The following is a 22647-nucleotide window of genomic DNA, read 5'->3' as shown; positions in this document are numbered from 1 at the left end:
ATTCCTCAATGCAAACCCTCAAGGCAAGAAGAGCTTGGAGTGATGTATTTCAAGGCCTAAAGGAAAACAGCCTCCAACCCAGATTGATGTACCCTGCAAAACTATCTTTCAAAATTGATGGAGAAATAAGATACTTTCATGATAAAGAGCAACTCAAGAACTTCATGAATACCAAACCAGCACTCCAAAAAATTTTAGACAATATCCTAGGGAAAGACAATGAGGATCACAACCCGAAGAAGCCCAGCAGAATGAATCCGTTGGGCGTTACAAATTAAACGCAAAAGGGGAGAATCCAACAAAAAGAAAAAGTCATGACAAGCCTTTTAAAACTTTTAACTTCATCTTCCTAATGAGTGTATAATTCAATCTTGTTATTGTACTGATTAGTATTTTTCTGATTCTAGAGCTGCACACCTTTCCTTGCGCCATACTGGCTATTTATCATCTTCTTGTGTCTACTTTTTAATTGGGTTGTCTACGAATGAGCTCTAAGAGTTCTTAATATATTCTGGCCATAGGTTATATGCATTGTAAATATGGTCTAAGGACTACTTTTCATTTTAATGATGTCATTTAAAGTTCTAAATTTTGATGGAATCTCATTTTTCAATGTTTTTCTTTTATACATCATGTTTTTTGTATCCTAGGTAGTTCTTGCCTACCCTAAATTCATAAACATTTTCCCTTATAATTTCTTCTTAAAGTTTTATACTTTCAGGCTATCATATTTAGGTTCATAGATCCCTTCAAGTTATTTTTATATATGGAAATAAAGGGTTGAGGTTAATTTTTTATATATGGATACTAGGTGTTCTAGTGCCATTTGCTGAAAACACTATCTTTTCCTCAGCTCTTGAATTGAGTTTATATTCTATAAAATGTTAATGGTAAATAATCTTTCAAAACTCAGTGGACCATATATGTGTGGTTCTATTTCTAGGTTCTCTGTTTTATTCCAATGATCTATATGTCTTTCCTTACACCAACACTGCCTTGATTACTGTAGCTTTAGAAGAAATCTTAAAATTAGGTACTAAACATCTTCCAACACTTTTTTTTTTCTTTTTACTTTTCTAGGTCCTTTGTACTCCTACATAACTTTTCAATTTCAATATCCAATTCTTCACTTATAGCAAGTGTACATAGACCTGAATTTTATATATACCTTGTGTTTTCTAATCCTGCTAAATTCAAATACAAGTTCTAGGGGCTCCTAGAGATTTCTTAGTATTTTCGCTGTAGATGATCATTTCATCTACAAAGATTTTACTTCTACCTTGCCAATCCTATCCTAATTGTGTCATTTTATTGCCAGACTATTTTGGTTTAGGACTATATTTCAAAGTTAAATGGACAGATGAAGAGTAGGCATATCTGCATTTGTTCCCCACCTTAGGGAGAAAGCATTGTATCTTCTCCATTCATATAAGGCATTTTTGCTGAAAGTGTGGAGTACATGTCTTTTATCTGTTGAGAAGGTTCTGTTCTACTTCTAGTCTCCTGATAGCTTTTACCATGAGCAGCTGTAGAATTTAGTCCAATACTTTTTCTCCAACTAGTGACAGGATCATATGGCTTTTCCCTTTCCTCTCTTAAAATGATGACTTTTGGGGGTGGATCTTCCAATGCTGAACCAACACTGCCATCCCTATAATAAAACCACTTTCTACATACTGCCAGATCTGACCTCTAATAGTTTGTTTTGTTAAACAAATTTCTATCTATGTTCATACTTTTTTCTTTTATTATCTTTACCCAGTTTTAGGATTAGCACAATGTTGAGTTCCTAAAATGAGGGGAGAAGTGTTCCTTTTTTTTTTTCCTGCTTTAAATGATTGATATAATTTATCAGTTAAAATGTATATGAGCCTGTTGTTGTCATATAGGTAGGTTTTTCAAGCTAGGACTATACTTTATTTAATAGGTGCTATTCAAATTTTATATTTCCTCCAGAGTCAGTTTCATTAATTTGTCTTCCAAGGTACTTTTTAGAAGTTGTCAAATTTATTTCAAAACAGATTTTTGAAATATGCTTTCTATATCCTTTTAAATTCTGTAAAATCTGTGGTAATGTCGCCTAGATCTTGATATTGTAATTTCAAAAATGTACAATTGATATTGTGTAATAGGAAGTAAAGGTCTAAAGGAGCCGGGGAAGTGGGAGGGGTAGGGGAAGGAAAGAAAGGAAAAGAAAAAATATGAGAAAAGGAAAAAAATGGAAACACAATCTTTGCAAATAGGGAAGGGTGGAGGGGGTGAAGGGATGGCAGGGGAAGGGGAAAAAAAATAAGAAACAAGATACTTATATAATGGTACAAGATCCCAATGGTGTATGTAACTGTATTTTATACCTAAAATGTACCAATAAACTTAATGGGGGGAAAAATACCAAATAGTTTCTCCTGGTGTGAGAAACTGAAAGTGTAAATAAGGATCAAAATGAATAACTGATAATGTGAAATAGGAAGAAAAGGTCTAAATGGGTAGGGGAATTGGGAGGGGTAGGGGAAAGGAAAAAATATGAGAAAAGGAAAGAATGGAAACAAAATCTTAAATAGAGAGGGGTGGAGGGGTTAAAGGGAGAGCAGGGGAATGGGGAAAAAATAACCAAGATACATCACATAAAGGTACAAGTTCCCAATGATGAATGTAACTGTATTGTATACCTAAAATGTACCAATAAACTTAATGGAAGAAAAAAAATTAAGACCGAAAAGGACAATGCATAAAACTACTTTGTAGCTATCCAATACAAATATACATACTTTTCACTACTTACATTTATATGTACATATACACACATCCCCAAATCTCCATCCCTACCTTTTAAAATAATTTAGAATATAAATAAGAACTTATCATTCAGCATACACACTCATAGTTAATGAATTTGGAAGAAATTTCAAGATGTAAGCAAAGAAATGCATCTGTTTTGGCAGTGGTATATCACAGACCATATTTTTCTCTCTACCATTTTGATATACCAAAATTCAAAGATGAATGTTAAGGCATCAATGTTAGAAACTTGGGGATTAAATGTAATGGTATAGGATACACTGTAACTTTAAATGTTGTTAGAGAGGATACATAACTATTTAAAAACCTGATAATCACTGAAAAAGGAATAGCAAAGCATAAGAAAATTTATTCAATATGAAAGAAGAGTGAGTAGAATCATACCATAATGATGAAAGAAGCAATTAAGCATATTAATAACTATAGGTGTTTTACTGAAAAGAAAAAAATTTTTCAGAAGCACAAAACAGAGAATTTTCATAGTGGCACTTCTTTAATTTCTTAATTCTAAACAATTTAAAAAAGATAATCACAGAAAACATGTTCAAAAATGCACACCTTCCTGATAATCTTCATGTTTTATACTTCTAGAAATGTGAGCTCCAATGGTTAGAGGGAAAAATAAGCCTCTATGACTCGCAGAAATTATAGCAGTCAACCAAAATCACATGCACTAGAGCTAAATTAGTGAGGTAATATACCACATTCACAGATTGGAAGACTCAATACTGAGACATTTCAATTCCCCTCAAAGTGCATTCTGTAGAATCAGTGCAATCCCAATCAGTATTTTGCCAGATTATTTAGTATAGAAAAAGACAAATTCTCATAGATATGCAAATGCAGAGAACTAAGAACAGAAAATCAAAACCTGGGGTACTTTTACAGATCTCACTCAAAATAATTTTATTGAGGGGAAAAAATACATATCCATTTACCTTCCTCCTCCCAAAAACAGAAGTCCAAGGGCCATGTGGTGAGCTAAGTGAAAACCATAGTTCATCTCACCACCTGTTTTCATGTGCAAGAAGCGACAGAGCTGCAAAACTTTCAGGTTCCCCGAGCCAGCCATCACCATGGCAAGTGATAGTAGCACCACACTCAGGCAGGTTTCTAGGTTGTAGGGACCTGTCTGGTAACAGAGAAGATGACCTCGCTGTAACTGCTGTTCTATTTCCATATAACAAAGCCAAATCAGCCATCCTTACAAGACCATGACTATTGGTGATGTCAAAAAAAATCTGTAAAAACAACTATTTTCTCTGTTTATGATATACAGTTTAATTTAGAAAATTAAAAAATTAAGTATCAAGAAGGAAATAACAATTACTTGGAATCCCACTACCCAGTGAGAACTAGCATTAACATTTTATTTTTCTTCTCTGAATTTTTCCCTATGCATCTATTTTTTCAAATGAAATTGAGGTATTACTATACATAATATTTTTCACCTTTTTATTAGTCTTTGTGGACAAAAAATTTTGTAGCATATGATTTTGAAGGTTCCAAATATGTAAGAATGTATGGATATACCACAATCAAACTTACCTGACTTTGAGAATTTTTGCTGTTTCTAATTTCCCATATTATAAATTATATCACATAATCTGCACGGTTTTTCACCAGGAAATAAAATCTTGCAGCCTTCCCGTCATCAGAGCCACAATGGTTTAAGAGTAAATGAATCTCACTAAGCACTACTTTGTTTGTTTGGTTTTTTTTGGTACCGGGGATTGAACTTAGGTCCTTGCGCTTGTGCAGCAGGCGGCGAAATCACTGAGCTAAATCCCCAGCCCCGTTCTTTTTCTTTTAAAGGAAACCCCTGCCATTTGGTACTAAGACAGAACACCATGAAGTGTGACAGTCCCCGAATGTTACAGCCTTTGTATTTACTCTTGTCACTAGAGTCAGACACATGTGTGTCCTTCAAAAGTCATCACATTCTCATCTAATTCATCCCAGAACAAAGACAGAAAGTGAGCTAATGCCTCAAATCTCCCACTTTAAATTCAAATAGAAGAGGTGTTTGACCACACATCAGTAATTGAGTTATCAGTGAATTTTCAAGGTTTATTTTATTTTCAAGGAGAATTATGAAAAGACTTACTATGGAAGCATTAGGTGCAGACAAATAAGTCATAAAATCTTTTGCGAATTTATGCTAGAAAAACAAAAGAAAAAAATCAAAGTTAAAAGAAACATCTTAAGGCTTTGGTAAAAATAACAGAGTAAACCAAAACAATTCTTACCAAACAGTTAAATGCTGATAAGTTTTCTGAGCCAGCAAATCGAAAACCCAGAGACAAACAGGCTCCTGCGATTATGTAGACATGCGCTTGCCTATAAACAGATTATAAGAAATTTAACACCATTATTATTTTCCTTTAAAATTCATTATCATCTAATATAGTGGGGTGAAAATAGTAAATATTCCTGTTCTCTAACCTTGTTTATGACCTTTTGCTAATGTTCCAGTGTGACTTGAACCAATCACAGACTTCTGTGTATTTTTAGCAAAAGCACTATGTGACCCTTACCGGTAAAGTCTTGACTGCATTGTTTCATATGCTCCACAAAGATAATTTTTAAAGATTGCTGTCAATTTTTTAAATAAAGAAGATAAAATAGGAGCATGTACATGCTAAATCTCTAGTATTGTGTTCTGAGGGCAAGACTCTATACTCATTTAGGTAAATGGATGCACCTTGAGACCATACTTTTAAGTGAAATAAATCGGACACATGTGTTTAAATATTGCATTCTCTTGTGTGAGAAACCAAAAATGTAAATAAGAACTAAAATGGATGATAGATATTAGGAAATAGGAAGAAATCATTCAAATGGGAAGGGGAACAAGGGAGGGGGTAAGGGAAGGGAAGGAAAGGAAAAGGAAAAAAGAGAAAGAAGGGAAAAATAAAAACAAAGCTTTCATAAATGAAGGGAAGAAGGACTGAAGAAAATGGAAAGGAATGGGGAAAAAAAAGAAGAATCAAGATATATTATGTACAGGTACAAATTCCCTATGATGAATGTGATCATTAAGTACCAATAAAATTAATTTTCAAAAAAATTAGAAGAAAAGAAAGCTTTAAAAAATAAAAAGGGCTGGGGATGTAAAGTATTTGCCTAGTACAAGGCTCTCAGTTCAGCACTACAATAATAATAATAATAACCATGGTAACAATAAACTAATCTTGTGAACAATCTGATAAACAGTGGTTAGAAACATGGGGGACTCGAATTACTCAAATCAAGAACAACAGTACCCTTATAACATATATTTCTGTTTATTTACTTTTAGGGGCTAGAATAGTTAATTTGTATTATAATATACTACTTACGACAAAGTTTCCAAATTGAGGTCCTCTGAGCAAGGCAATTCAATTTCACTCAGAGAGATACTATTTTCTCTTATAATCTGTCAAGACAGAAAGCAAGACTATTTGAATATAATTGTTTTAATTACAAACATATAATACTTTGAAGAACAGCTTACTATTTGTCATAAAATAAGGTTTATTAAATCATTTCATTAGAAGGCCTACATTTCAACCACAATATGATTAAATTTCAAATCTAAAATGAGGTAAATAAGATTAAACAAGTATACTCTTAATCAATACAATGTAGTAACATTTCACACTGGTCAACTGAAATACAATGATGAATTCAGTATTCAAAATTCTGTAGAAATGGGGCAGGAAATGAAGAAAGGGAGTAGGGAAAGAGAAAAAAAGCAGTAGGAGAGAACTCTCATAGGAGAGACACCTATTCCTTCATTTGATGTTTGCGTCATTAAGTGTACCTACCTACAGAGAAGTCAGTCTCTAGGCTAATTACTTGAGCTAAGCTAAGCGGTCAATAGTGTTAATAAATAACTAGTGTTTAGATAGACATCCCTTTTAGTATAGGTAGTGAACAACTATCAGAAACTACCCAGAACATCTAGTTCTAACAATCAGATTTGATCCTTTTAAAAAATACAAATACAAATAAAAAAGAAAAGGCAATGTACTTTCTAAACACATGAACACAAGTACATGGAAGAAAAATACTGCAGAATTATTCTTTTCAGGAAATTGCTCAGGAGAGAAAGCAATAGTCACAATTCACTAGTGATAGTCTTTATGTATTGAATATCAAATGGAAATCTTCACACAGCTTTTTTGTTTGATAATCTCAATGAGACAAGCAATTGTGTTGGCTTTGTAATGGAAACGGATCACTCCCTCCATTTTCCTCTTAATTCTCATTGTTATTTACTCCAAAATTGAGTGACATTCTAAAGAACTGATACAACTCCAAAGTGAATGATTAATTTATACACAGATAACCTATTGTAACATTCATGTATACGAAAGTGTTTGCCTATGACAACATATCTACTTTGACAGCAGGCTTTACTACGCTTGGAGTCTTCAAAAGAGCATGTAACCTGGAGCCTGAAATCCCAGCGATCACCTTAGAGCTCTGTGACCACAACTAAGTTTTCTGACTGCCCTATCCCTCATCTATAAATGAGCATAATAAAAGGTCCTACCTTCTAGGTTTCTATAAGAATTAGATAACAATCCACTGAAAGCTCTTAAAATTAACATTTGGCACATAGTAAGTTCTTTGCATTACTATAGTTATTATTAATCTGTACCACCCTTGGTCATAACACAACACTTGATCATAAACTAAGAAAAACATCACTAAGGATTTAATTGTAAGTAACTGTGGGAGGGAAATCCCCTCTTGAATCTGGTCCTTTGTCATTTTTCTGTGGTTTCTTTAAAAAGAAAATCAAAAGAGAAGGGGTGATCAGAGAGATGCAGTCACTTAAGAGTGGGTGAAGGAGCACAGGAAATATGAAAGAAAAGATCACCCAATCCCTGTCTTGTGCAGGGTCCAGTGCTCAATCCCAAGTTCCAAAGACCCAAGTTCCAAAGACCTGACTGCTATGTTTCAGTTGTATCCCACCTTCAAACTGAGTGATTTTGGACAAGTCTATCATCTTCCCACATAAAAGTGATACACTGAGCTCCAGTTACTGTGGACTAGTTGCATAGAATTTTCATTGAAGCCTGATTCATAACAGCCAAATTCTGGAACCTGCTCAGACAAAATGTGGAACAGCTCAGGCTGTTATGAGTATGGAATACTCGTAAAATGAGTACTGCCTGATAATAAAAGGATGACCTAATATATGCAATAATATCTCAAAATCATGTAGAAAGAAGTCATACAAAAAGATATATGTTATATGTGATCCCATTAATATAATCTTCTACATCAGTAAAATTAATCCATTTTGAGGAAAAAAACAATGGTGGTTGCCTTAAGGGTGAAAGGTAAGGAGTGTACAGACTGAGGGACAGGACACAAAGAACGCAGATTTATTTCACTAGGTATATGCATTAGTCTAACCTTACCAAACAGTACACTTAGGATTTGTGCATTTCATGGTATAAAAATTTTATATTAAAAAGGAAAATGTACATGTGAAAAAATGACAGATATACTAAAATATTAGGAACAAGTTCATTACTGCCTGCAAATTTGAAATCCATTCAAAAGTAATGGATCAGATAAACAAATAGGTGAGTAGACAGATGTGCTTTTAAGCAAGTTTATAGAGGAAAATACTGATTGTAGAATCTGTTGGTAATATGAGTGCTCACATAAAGATATAAAGTTCTTTCAACCTTTATTTTGAATTTTCCTTATTGAAAGAAACAATCTAGTATTCTTAAGGATTAGATTTATTTTCAAATACAAAAAGGCTGAGAAACTACTATAAAGGGACAGTTGATTGAAATTATTGGTTAATTACAGTATTTGATTCTGAATTTTTACAAAGGAGTTTGCCTATTTTTAAGTAAAATATTTGACTTATTTAATAAATATGTTATAAAGAAATTAAAACCAGTTATTAAAAATATTTACTATTATACTTACTTGAGGAACATTGCTGTCAACCCACTTGGAATTTGGTAGAATATCGTCCCACAAAATCAGGCATCTAGCAAGTGTCTTTAAAACAGCGTTATAGACAAAATTAGAGAAGCAAAGGTTCACAGATTTTGTAGTAATATTAAATAGAACCATGAAAGAATTAGTTTCCAACTGATGACAATTTTGGAAAATAAGCATATTAATATCTAAGCTACTGGGGCCAGGGATTTAGCTCAGTGGTTTTGCCGCCTGCTGTGCAAGCGCAAGGACTTGAGTTCGATCCCTGGTACCAAAAAAATAATTAAATAAATAAATAAATAGAAAAGTCACAAAGGAGAGAATATAGCTCTCTCTACACATAATTTAAAGGCTTCTACGCTGTAAAATATTTTTAAAAGGATAAAAAGAAAAGTTTAGGCAATCGTTGTCATTACAACCTTAACAGTATTATTACATCCTTAAAAATAATACAAAAATGTAAAATAAACCAATTAATAAAATCCTAGTCACTTGCTGCTTTTTAGGAAGTTTTGAATAATGGGAAAAGCTCAAATGTCACTTAAGTATTACATACCCACGTGGTTACCTTTCTCAGAATTCCTACATGTATTTGGGAAATTTCAAAAGAACATTGCAAACTAGATATACATGATGAATTCAAAGTAAAAGGATCTTTTATAAAGACATTTATATTTGCAAGCTGTACTAGAAACCACAAAGAGAGTCTTCTCATGTTAACAGAAATGAAAAATGACAAAGCAACATACCCTAAGCAAGAGAAATTCTGGTTTCACAAAGTCCAGCAAATACATAGTGTCAGGAGCTCGGAGCCAATCTGCGATGGATCTGTTGGTGGAGGATACTAGTGAGGGCTGCTGCTCAGGCAGAAAGCAAGGTAATAAAGAAGCCTAAGACCTGGTTCAAAACATTTCTCCACCGATTATTCCACACTATTCTATACACTCTGTAACACAAGAGCTATTACATATGTGCTATGTCTTAGTAGAACATTTTCTCCAGGAGGACAGATAATCCTAGTTTTCTTTTGTTCACTGAAATATCCCCACTGCCAAAAAGGTACCAACATACACATTCATCTAAAAACCAGATGAATAAATGCATTTTACCACTTTGTTAGTTCGGAACAAATTCACTTTTTCTAAAGACAGAAATTTAGAACACCAACAAATTTCATGCACCTTAAAATAATTTTTAGCTTAAAAGACTTACATGATATAATGTCTCCTACCCAACTGATTTGTCTGTGCAAAGTGTAAGAATAAATGCCAAAGTTTCAAGTTTTAGCAATTAGAGGGGACTGAGAAAGTAGAAGCTTTGGTCATTAGAAAAGCTTTTGAACTAAGCAGAAACCATTTTTATAAATGCTAGCCAAGAAAGGAGTAATATTAAGTATTAACTATTCCTCATAATGATACACAAATTAATGAAAAGCAACTTGGGCACTGTTTGGATGTCAGTGACATAACCACACAACAGAAATAGAAAAAAAGAAAGAAAAAAATAAAAACTGGCAATTATAGTTGGGCCCCTGCATGTATGGTTTCCACTTCCAATTAAAAGTATTTGGGGAAGGGCCGGGGATTTAGCTCAGTGGTGCCGCCGCCTGCCCCACAAGCACAAGGACCCGAGTTTGATCCCTGGTACCAAAGAACAAAACAAAACAAAACAAAAAGTATTTGGGAAAAACTGTCTGTATTGAATATATGCAGTCTCTTTTTGTCATAATTCACTAAACAATACAGTACAACAACCATTTAGTTGGCATTTTTACAGTATTAAATACTATTAGTAATCTAGAGATGATTTAAAAGTACATAAAAGGGCTAGGCTTGGTGGCACAGGTCTGGGAGGCTGAGGCAGGAGGATCCCAAGTTCAAGCCCAGCCTAGGCAACATAGTGACTTAGCAAGACCCTGTCTCAAACTGAAAAATTAAAAAAAAGAGCTGGGGATGTAGTTTAGGATCAAGCTCCTGAGTTCCATTCCCAGCACCAAGAAAAAAGAAGTATACAAGAAGATGTGCACAGTTTTTATGCAAATACTATACCACTTTCTAAACAGGACCTGACCATCCATGGATTTTCGTATCTGTGGGGCTCAAGAGCCAACACCTTGCAGATACTGAGGGACAACTGCATACTGTCAAACAGGGTAAGACAGCAAGATGTACTCTTTCTTTCTAGATGAAATCTGTGTAACTTATAGTACTTAAGAGAATGAAAATCATGCTATCACAGGGGAAATAAACAGAAAGGATGTCATACTATCACAGTGAGGTAGGCAAGGGTACAAATACCTGTTATTGGTTTTTAAGTAGATCATAGCCAAAGCTAGAGTAGCACCTGGACAAGTCACATCCACATTTATGGTATCACCTTCCTAATGAGAGAAAAGTGATTTGTGTAAGAGTTCTACATTATTATATTTATCTGAAAATTAGCTTATGTTAAAATTAACATATTTATAACTGTGTTGGTAAGGAAAGTATTACTTCAAATTAATTCCCTAGCTTCTGGCACCTTGATCTGTTACTGTGATTTGGACTTACTTTGATTTGGTAACTTGGAGATTTATGTCTCTCCCTGTGCGTTCCCGCTTGGAAGCGTCTGTGACCTCCAACCATGTACTGATACAGCTGCTCGGGCACGTTGAGATCAGACATACCTATCAAGTTACTGCCATGCTGGAAAATAAAATAACAGGTGGGAAATCTCATAGAAGAAAATCCGTAACACACACTCATGACAAATAAGGGACTAAACTAACTTTAAAGCAAGGTACTTTGGTTTTTTATTTCCAATTAAACATTATTCATGAACTAATGTTCAAATTATTTGTATGTTCGAGTTTAAGTAATTCATAAAATACATGAAAGGTTCAAAATACTTAATTATACTTATAGTAAAGGAAAAGATCAGCTACGTAACTGAAACTTTAAATGCGAATGCCTGAATATTTTCATCACTGTGTTTGTGAACTTTTCCAGCAACAATAACTCTAATAATAATAATAATTTATTGAATCTTGCAGGAACTATTCTGTGTGTTTAATATGAACTTGCTTAATTCAACAGCCCTATGGAAGAGCTACAAGAATCCCCTTTTATAGATTAGGAAAGTGAGGTGCAGCGGGAGTAAGCCTAGCTACCAGGTGGCAGGGTTAGATGTTGCTGTGTGCCACAGTCCATAGGGCTGCTTACACAATAGGCAAAGGTAGTTAAATGACCAGACACATGACTCAGGACCAGAAATCAGGTCCCAATCCCAGCATGATGTTTTTCCATTGCACCATCTGCCTCTTTAGTTTATATCCCAAAGGTGAAGTCAAATCCCCTAACAGTCACACATAGGGTGGCTTTTCAAAATGCACATAAGAAAAACTCATTCCATTATAACTTTCTTTATATCATTTAGCTTCACTGTAATACTGTATTGGTGCCTTTTCAAGGGAATTACATTCCAAATGAAGCAATCATTTAATAAAATGTTTTGGTAATTTTGTATGAGTCTCTTGGATGGAGGTAAAAGTGAACCAACCTGACAATGTATTTAGTCAAAAAGCAAATGATACTGTGGCAACATTCTGGGATACATGCAGAACACCAGAGTGACACAAGAGGTCAGGGATCATTTCTAACAACTACTGCAGACTCTTCAGGCTCCCTATTACATAAATTTTTTGTTTTCTATTGGAGTGGGATGTTCACTTCACCTTACGTTTTTTTGTTTGTTTTGTTTTGTTTTGGGTACCAGGGATCAAACTCAGGACCCTGCGCTTGCAAGGCAGGCGGCAGAACCACTGAGCTAAATCCCGGCCTTTCACCTTATGTTTTTAGCTTTTTTCAAGAAACCTTATTCCCTTCATTCATTCATAAACACTTATATCTAAGTCAGGAAAAAAAATCTTAAATCCCACTATCATCTATCTCTATTCGCAAATCTGGTACTTGGAAAAACATCTAAAAAGAAGACAAACACAGGTGATGTCACAGTAAGGCAGATTGGCACTCCCAGTTAAGTGTCAAGATTACTTGTCTCAATGTGCAGATGTCCAAAGAGAAGCATGGGATGATGCAGACTCTACTTACCCCCAAGCAAACCATGCCCAGGGCTAGGCCAGCAGCTAAAGAGTATGACTCTCTATCAGTGCAGTATTCCATTTCAGGACCCGGGGGCCGCCCTGCAAAAATGACAGCGACACGGTTCAAGCTGGCTTCTTACCATCCCAGCTCAACAATTTTACAGCATTAACTTTTCAGTTACATAATACACATGGATTCAATACGACTACACTCAGAAAGTTATGACACTATCACGAATAATATCAAACTGCCGGTTTACTGAAAGAAAATCCCAAAATGTAGAATTATTATGGCAAAAGCTAATTAATATAATCATAGTAAAGAACACTGAATCTTAAACAATATATTGTGAAACATCTTCATCCTCCCTTATTCAACATTTTGCTTTCCACAGCTCTACTTACATGTGATCAACCACTGTGCAAAACAATTAAAAGCAAAATTCTAGAAATAAACAATTCATAATTTAAATAACTATATCATAATTGATCTATTTTATTATTAGTTATTACTGTTAATCTGTTACTATGTTTAACTTATAAATTAAACTATCACTGGTGTGTGTGTGTGTGGTCAGGTATTAAATACATTGGTATGTGTATATATCTGCAGGTTCAGTATCCATGGACTCAATCAACTATGAACAAAAATATTTTTTCAAACTTTTGCATCTGGATGTTGTCATCTGTTTAACATTGATATATGCTGGCCAATGAGCAAAAATTCTGATAATTAATAAAGACCTGCATCTTACCTTCTTGCCTATATGTTGAAAAAATTGCATTTTCAGTACAGACATTTTTCTTGTCATTATTCCCTGAATACAGTGTAACAATTATTTACATATCATTTACACTATACTAGGTTTTGTCAGTAATCTAGAGATGATTTAAAATGTATAGGAAGACACATGTAGGTTACAGAAATCAATCACTTCCATTCTGTTTCAAGTATTTTGTCCAACAGAATAATCACTGTGATGCTAACGATCAAAACAATCAACTTTAAGTGCAGGCCACTGCTAGATATTGCCTAGAAAAGAAACAATGGAGTAAAAGCCACGATTATCAGTGATTAAGACCAGAGGCATCTCATTAAATGTGACCACTGGAGCTCAGAATGGGCTGGTCTAATAAATATGCAGGCTAATAACCTAAACAATAAGTAATAATTAGCCTTGAAAAATAATACTTGTAGTTTTTTATAGTTGCTTTGTGCTTATACAAGCTACTATTGTTTTTTCTTCATTTTTGCAATTGTACTATCATTTCACTTTTTTTTGGTATCGGGGATCGAACTCGGATCCTTGCACTTGCGTAGCAGGCAGCGAAACCACTGAGCTAAATCCCCGGCCCTCGTTTTACTTTTTCATATGGAATGAGATATACCTATAGATTCATCATTATTAACCATACCTATTTCAGCCAACAGGACTTCTGCAGTGTGTCTGTGGGCTGTCCCTTGATACACAAGGCCAATGCCAACCACTGCAGCCACCTGCACATTGTGAGGAACATCAAGTTCTGTGGATGTTGGGGGTAAGAGAGCAGGAACGTGAATGCTAAGAAGTCGAGTAATTGACATATCCATGGTGCCTAGTTTTGCAGCCGAGACTCCAAGGAGCAGTCCAATGCTTGTCATTTCATGGCCCTAAGACAAAAAATAAAATGAAACTGAAGAGTCACTACCAAATAAATATATAGTTTTAAGTAAAATACTGCCACTTTCAACAAGTACTTTCATGTCATAAACACAGTGAAAGACATGAGAGTACAGTGACAAACGAAACAGACACTGTCCTTACTCCCACAGAGTTAGTGCTTAACAAGAGGAAAAAAAGGACTAACCTAAAAACACACAAACAAATCCATTATTAAAAAGTAGTGTATAAAATTAGTGTAAAAGTAGTAGTAAAAAATTACAAAGTATCATGAAAGAATATTTTAAGTAGCTTCATTTAGGTTAGGAGGGGCTGGAGGATTATTAAGAACCTCAAAAGATCACACAGAGAAACTTACAATAGGACCTGAAGGCTAGAAAAGTGTTGGGAAGGGAGCATTCCAATTAGAAGGTGAGGACCAAGGGAAGAATGCTATAGAGCATACTGAGAGCCAAACAGGATCACACAGGCTCCTGGAACTACATGAAGAGCAGTGGAGGATCATTTAATGGTTGTGACCAAGCAAGTGACCCATGCTGATTTACACTTTAGAAAGATGACTTGGCCCCTGTGAGAAGAATGGACTTAAGTCTTTAGAGGTACAAGAATGAATAAGGAAGAGCAAACAGCAATGAGGAGCTAATGCAACTGGCAGGTGAAGCCCAATGCCAGGCACTGGGAACAAGTTCTCACCTTGGTCAAATAGTCATGGATATTGAGAGTAGCCAGCTTGGTAAGGTGCCCATTCAGACCCAGCGCCATGAGGAAGCCAGCATACTCATTGGCTAACTCAGCATGCTTAGGTTTATTGTAAACTATCCAAGCTGAGTCAATCTGGGAGGCAGGGGCGATCTTTAGTCCAGCAGCCACCCCATTGTGGAAGCTGGCCCAGCTTGTCATGTTAGGGGGCACATCGATGTTCCCGCTGTTCAGGTCTACTGTTGTGTTCCGAGGAGGGGCTCGTCCTACCCAGTCAGAGGAAAGTTGACGTTGAGGAAATAAAAATTCACAAAACAAAAACAATTAAATTTAGATCTCTGAGAATAAGATTACTACACTGAAAATCCCTAACTCCGAGATACCTGGGATAACAGGAAGTCTCTATGGGCACTTAAACTTTACACATGTCATCAAACTTAATGCAAGGTGAGAAAACCTTGTCTACCACAGTTCCTTGTCCCCTCTGCTCAAGTGTATGGGATGTTAATAAATAATGGATATCAACTTAACCTTACACAGATCTGATTAGGATACTTGCTGCTTTGAAACCTTTCTTTAAACAGCAGGGAGCTTAATCAGAGTCTAAATGAGAATTAACATCACAATTTACACAAATAATAAATTCCAACAGGTGACTGATATTAATCGCAAATAGTCCATCCTATAGTTTCTGGACATTAAGAGAAAAGGATATTTTAATAAAAGAGAAAGACCTTTATGAATCTCCTCTATCCCCATCTCATTTATGTATGTCTATCCTCTATAAAGGGATCTAACTACATGCTGTTGTTAAACATGCCGAATTGCATTGGGAGATAGCTATCTAAGGATCTGTTTATAGACATAGACTTGAGTTAGACAATGAACTACAAAGAAGTCTTTCACTAAATTTAATTTTATGGTCAATATATTGAAAAGCAATGTAAATCAAATGTTTGTGATATTACATATTCAGTTTGAATTTCTTCTCTTGATTCCTTTGGATTTAATCTATACAGTATACCGGCAAATTCTGAATTATTTTTATATTTTGAATGTTCTTTATTAGCTCAAGTCTTGGGTGGATATTCAAAATACATATTCCATTTATTGCATAAAGTTATCAAGTTCATTACAGCTTGAAAATATGGTTTCTAAAACAGTTCTAATAGTTACATAAAATAAATTTTAAATAGATGCATAGGACTTATTTGCAGGATGTGTTGACTTATCCACACAGAGCACAAAGCACAAACACAATGTGAAATACTTTTTACCATTTTTTTTCGTAACTGAAAGCAAACACAACTGCAATGTTAGTACCACAATGGGTAACAGGTTCACGAGTTATACATTCTCAGAAAAGACAGATTAGCAGTAAAAAACCAAGTAACCTTCCTAAAACACTCATCATCACATGCATGAGACATAAAATGAAAGGCAAGAGGCAAAGCAAGTTTTCTTTAATAAGCACAACAACAGAGAAAGCAGGAAGGTCACAGCAATACGGACAAAGGTACCTTTATAAGCATTCTTTCCTAAATTATTATGACAGATAACTTTTTTTTGCCTACCAGATGGCTAAAAGAATAAAAGACTAGCTTAATGTCACATTTTAAATCAAGCAAATTTAAGTCTATCCAAGAAGAAACAATGATTTGTTATTTATTTTTTAATGCTCATACAAGCATTACTGGAGTGTTAAATCACTCAGATTAAATCCATTTCATCATGTGGCAATTTTGCAAGAGGTTTCCTTTTTCTTTTTTTTAGAACCAGGGATCGAACTCAGGACCTTGCGTTTGCAAGGTAGGCAGTGGAACCACTGAGCTAAACCACTGGCCCAAGAGGTTTCCTTTTTAACCCAAACATTTTGTATGAAAACTTTTCAGTTGAAAAGATTATTAAAACGAACACCTGTATATCATGCTTTCCATCGAGATTCAACAATTATTTAGATTTTGCCATAGCTGCTTTGTGTCTGAAAGAACAATTTACAATTGAAGCCTTTCTCCCCCTCCACTGCTCACCCCAAGCCCAATCCTGTAGATCAAACTCAGAGCCTTGTGTGTGCCAGGCAAGAGCTCTACCACTGTGCTGCATTCTCAGCCTCAGAAAACAACTAAGATAAACGCAGTCTGCTGGCTCTCTGAGATTAAAGCTCAGAGTGGGCAGGATATGGGAGATGGGAATGTGTTATTCCTCAGCTAACTCATTTCCCACATGCTGCTCAAAGCACAAGCTCTTTACAAATCTGACTGGGACATTCCACTTTAAAATTCTACAACTTAAAAACATTGTGCAGCTATATTTGCATATATTATATACTACTGTATGCGCTACTGTATATATTATATATGCATTTCGTTCAATTTCCATGAAACCGCATACACTCTAATTTAAGAGATTTTTCAATAATTTCAACTGTACACATTTGTTACCTTAGAATACATTCAAATCAGCATTACGTAGACATGTAATATAAAACTCATAGTCAAGAATATTGAGAAGTGGGCACAGTTATATGTGGCAAAGTAAAAACTTACGCTATCATTGAGAAAGGCAATATGTTACATCAAAGCTTTAAAACTATTTACCTTGCTGTCCTACAAATTTACCTTCTAAGTGCTTGGCCTCAACATACAGGCTGACAATATATTTATAATAGCAAAAATGTGTAATTTCCACAATTGCCAAGTTGTTTCTATAAACTATGGTATATCTATTGAATAAAATATCCTGAAGTAAATAAAAATGAAAGTGTTCACTAAAAATGTGTATATAATACATACATACATAAACACAACTGAATATACATACCTGCTCTTCACATGCTAGATATGCAAAGATGCCATTATAGAGTAAATTTTTAAAATAATTTCTAAGACAGATTTAAATTTTCCAATACTTAAACAAATATAAAATGGTAAGTGTGCAGAAATTAAAATTGAGAAATACATACACCAAAAGGTTAAGAGTAACGACACTGGAGACACTGGACAACTAGAGTGCCAATAGTGACACTGGACAACAGCACAGATGACCATTTCTCTCCCTTTTCCTTGATGTATTGCTTTGTTTTTGTACAATGACCATGTATTCATAATGCGACAGGGAGACACTGTAAGACTATAAAACTTATGTATTATATTCTTTCTTTGAAATTCAATAATCTTACCATTATCAGTATTCTTTCTGAACTTTTTCAAATAACCTTTTATACTTTGAGATAATCTCATTAAAAAGTAGAATTAGTAATTGACTATATTCTATTTCCCTCAATGTTTAGTTTGATTTGCTATTAGCACTTGGATAACCACTCTAACAGCCATTAACAGAATTTATCACTGGGGCTTGAGAGAGCATTTCATTAGTTTTAACTAAAATAACTCAAAAAATACTGCTTATACATTTTCCTTTCTCAATGAGCCTAGAATGTAACATACCAGTCAGATTCAATTTAGGAATCGGCAGTGGTTCTGTTGGAACAGGGTGGTATGAAAACAAGGTGAACATGCCTCGTCCAACTGGAAGGGCCATAGTTCGCTGACACAACTGGAGCAATCTATAATTAAAATAAATACCAACATATCAAAAATCTTAAGAGCAAAGCATAGCTGGAATGTAATTAGTAGGTAAGTATTTCAAAGAATGTGTAATGTGTAAGATGAAGTCAACTCAAAGTAAACCCACAGAGATGTGGGGGAACCACCCAAACACAAGTATTGTCATTTCAATACTCCTGCTACCATCAGGGACTGTGAAGGGGAGACATACTTCCTTTGATTTGTTTCGTATGTGCTATACATAAAACGCACCTGGCCTATAAACCAAGCCAATTCTCAGCAGGTGCTCTAAAAAGAGATTTAAAATGTACTGATTGATGCTGACTTTCTTAAAGGAAAATGCAGTAGTTTTGGGGTTCCTTTATTGTGTTATTTTCAGTCTGGCTGCCCTCTGTATGTGTAGGATCCTTTTGCCAAAACCTCCTCAGAAATGCCACCACCTCTGTGGTTTTATACAGATAAAGAAAGGAAGTGAATGGATTTTATGGTGTTGCCAAGGAAAAAGAATTAAGTTTCACTTACATGATGGCTAGGATTCACAGGACTAATACTACTACATATCAGGTATGCTCCAAGGTTAAAATGCCTTCTGTAGGATGCGCTGTAAAATTAATACATTACACTTTAACGTGTTTGTATGTTGAATTACCCCCACGTGGGCCTTAAAACAAGACAAAATTAAACAAAACTTGGGGAAGCAGGCATTTATAACTAGGAGAAACATTTAAAAGCTGTACATAAAGCCAGGTATAGTGGCGGACACATTTACTGTGAGAGGCTAGGGCAGGAGGATTGCAAATTCGAGCCCAGCCCGGGCAACTTAGTAAGACCCCATTTCAAAATTTAAAAAAAACAAAAAGGGCTGGGGATGAAACTCCATCCAGGTCCTGGGTTCAATCCCCAGTACTGGGGAAAAAAATTAATAAATTTAAATTTTACAATGGCCTGGAAATGTAGCTCAGTAGAAAGGCTTTGGATTCAATCCTTAATACTGAAGAAAAATAAAACTAAGGTGAAGACGCAGGTATTTCCTTTCAGAGGCAAACAAGAGGGCTCACATTTTCTCTGCAGAGAAAACTACTCATGAGCATACTCTCTCCTAATTATACACACATACAACTGCTTTTCTAGCTCACTGGAAAAGGAAAATTTTGCAGTCCTAACATCCACTGGGAACACAACCACCACCTTAATTTGGGATCTGAGAAATTCGAGGCCAAGAGGCTGCATTTCATTGAGTGTTTTAGTAGAAACCTTCTATACTGTCTAATTCAACTTTGCAAAAGTCACTGAATTATACTAGCAATAACAGTAACTGTATCCCCAGAATCTATGACATCACTGGTAAGGTGCAGCATGGTCTCACGAGGTACTAAAAAGAAAAAGTGTTACCAATTATACTGATAGCCTTTAACTAAAAGATACATCCTGATTCCATACATAATAAATTTCAAAAACATTAGGAGTCAGCCCACTGCAGACAGGCAGGTCTGTGCACGCCCTACGAACGTCCTGAGTCACGCACAGGATGCCGAGTCACCCCGCTGCGGACAGGCAGGTCTGCCCACACGCTGCCGAGGTCCCCGGTAGCACGGAGCACAAGCAGAGTCAGCCCGCTGTAGACAGGCAGGTCTATGCATGCTCTACCGAGGTCCTGGGTCATGCGGGGGACACCGAGTCACCCCACTGCAGACAGGCAGCCACCTGATTCCACATTACCAAGGCGCAGAGGACACCAGACCACCAGACCAAGGTACTGAGTCCCACTGTTCCCGGCCCAGAGGTAGGGGCTTCTGGGCCGTTGTCCCACTGCTCCTGGTCCAGAGGAAGGGGCTTCCCGGTCACCATCCCTCCCGCTGCTCCCAGCCCAGAGGAAAGGGCTTTTGGGCCACCTTCTGTCCCGCTGCTCCTGGCCCAGAGGAAGGGGCTTCCAGGCCACCATCACTCCCACGGCTCCCGGCCCAGAGGGAGGAGTTTCTGAGCCCCCATCCCACTGCTCCTGGTCCAGAGGAAGGGGTTTCCCGGCCACCCTCCCTCTGGCTGCTCCCAGCCCACAGGAAAGGGCTTTCGGGTCACCATCCCTACTGCTGCTCCCGGCCCCTGTCCCACCTCACCCAGCTCAGAGGAGGTAATCCGTGCACGTGCTAACAGCCCCCACCCCAGTCGAACTGAGAAAACAAATAAATAAGTCTCAAAACCAGACTTCCAGATCACCTACAGCAACCCCAAAGGGAAATGAGATGGAACACTCTGATACTCAACCACCTGGACCCACTGAACTGGCAACAAAAGGGGATGTGGAAGAAATGAAATCAGAAATAATTTCTCAGATAACAGGAGAAATTGTGCCCCTAGTGCAAGACATGATAAATAAATCTAGAGAGGAGCTGAGGAACATGATGGAATCCCAACATAAGAAACAAATGGAATCCATAAAACACACGCAAATAGATTTGCAGGACATGAAAAACTCCATTGCAAGTCTACACAGCAGAATGAGCCAGTGTGAGGACAGAATGTCAGATATAGAAGATAAGATTGCAATGAGTGACCAGGAAAAGAAAACTTGCTTCAAAATTATAAGGGAACATGAGAAATCAATCCAGCAGCTGCTAGATGATGGAAAAAAGAATAACATAAGACTGATTGGGCTCAATGAAGAAAGAGGAGAGAGTGCAGATGACATAAAAAATCTCTTCACAGAAATAATGGCAGAAAACTTCCCAAGCAGGGGAAAAGAGCTTGACATACACATAAGTGAGGCATATAGGACTCCAAATAGCCTTGATCAAAAAAAATCTACACATATGCATATAATTGTTAAGATTCCAGAAACACAAAGGAAGAACAAAGTTCTCCAAGCAGTCAGAGAAAAGAAACAAATCACATACAAAGGAAAGCCCATCAGAATCACAGCAGACTTCTCAACACAAACCATCAAGGCAAGAAGAGCTGGGAGTGACATATTCCAAGCCCTAAAAGAAAACAGCCTCCAACCCAGATTGATGTACCCTGAAAAACTATCTTTCAAAATGGATGGAGAAATAAGATACTTTCATGACAAAGAGCACCTTAGGAACTTCGTGAATACCAAACCAGCACTCCAAAGAATTTTACACAATAGCCTAGGAACAGACATTGAGGATCACAACTCCAGGAAGCAAAACAGAATGAACCCATCTGGCATGACAAGAAATTAAATGTAAAGGGGGAGAACTCAACAAAAAAAAAAGTCATGGCAATGACAAGTCAATACATTTCAGTTATAACCATCAACATTAATGGTCTCGATTCACCAATCAAAAGAAATAGACTGGCAGAATGGGTCAAGAAGCAAAATCCAACAGTATGCTGCATACAAGAAACACACTTAATTCAAAAGGAAACTCACAGACTGAAAGATAAAGGGTGGAAAACAATACTGCATGCAGCAGGAACCCGAAAAAAAGCAGGAGTAGCTATCCTCTTGGCAGATCAAGGAGATTTCAAACCAACACTAATTAAGAGAGATGAAGAAGGACACTACATCCTTGTAAAGGGAACAATCCAAGAGGAAGAGATGACAATTATAAATATCTATGCACCAAACACTAGTGCATCCCACTATATAAAACAAATATTAACGGACATGAAAAGTCATATATGCACTAATACAATTGTAGTGGGGGACCTCAACACCCCACTGTCACAAATAGATAGATCAACTAGACTAAAAGTAAGTAATGAAATACTAGAACTCAATCGAGCTCTTGAACAAATGAACTGAACAGATGTTTACAGAGTCTTCCACCCCACAAAATCAGAATACACATTCTTCTCAGCTGCACATGGGTCATTCTCAAAAACAGACCACATACTCACACATAGAACATGTTTAAGTAAG

General features: G+C 36.2%; 1 protein-coding gene across 6 annotated transcripts in view; it reads right to left on the bottom strand.

Annotated features, from left to right (window-relative positions):
* Anapc1 (anaphase promoting complex subunit 1) overlaps positions 1-22647 on the bottom strand; it is a 112974-nt gene that overhangs the window by 20595 nt on the left and 69732 nt on the right. For all 6 annotated transcript variants that reach the window (XR_002394746.2, XM_021257970.2, XM_004844316.3 and 3 more), the window contains 12 exons: positions 18645-18763; positions 15193-15464; positions 14255-14489; positions 12846-12937; positions 11307-11441; positions 11055-11137; positions 9507-9585; positions 8743-8817; positions 6141-6217; positions 5049-5139; positions 4907-4960; positions 3738-3931 (listed from right to left, as the gene is read on the bottom strand). Coding sequence is in view for 5 of the 6 variants with exons in the window: in XM_021257970.2 (XP_021113629.1) it covers positions 3738-3931; positions 4907-4960; positions 5049-5139; positions 6141-6217; positions 8743-8817; positions 9507-9585; positions 11055-11137; positions 11307-11441; positions 12846-12937; positions 14255-14489; positions 15193-15464; positions 18645-18763 (1506 nt within the window). In the remaining variant the exon portion in view is untranslated. The remainder of the gene's footprint in view (positions 1-3737; positions 3932-4906; positions 4961-5048; positions 5140-6140; positions 6218-8742; positions 8818-9506; positions 9586-11054; positions 11138-11306; positions 11442-12845; positions 12938-14254; positions 14490-15192; positions 15465-18644; positions 18764-22647) is intronic.

The sequence above is a fragment of the Heterocephalus glaber genome, unplaced genomic scaffold (assembly GCF_053883595.1).
Source record: "Heterocephalus glaber isolate CG9 unplaced genomic scaffold, H.glaber_assembly_v1.0 deba00000470, whole genome shotgun sequence".
Taxonomy (NCBI): Eukaryota; Metazoa; Chordata; class Mammalia; order Rodentia; family Bathyergidae; genus Heterocephalus; species Heterocephalus glaber.
Note: the sequence above shows the minus strand (reverse complement) of the source record. Positions and strands in the feature narration are given on the sequence as shown.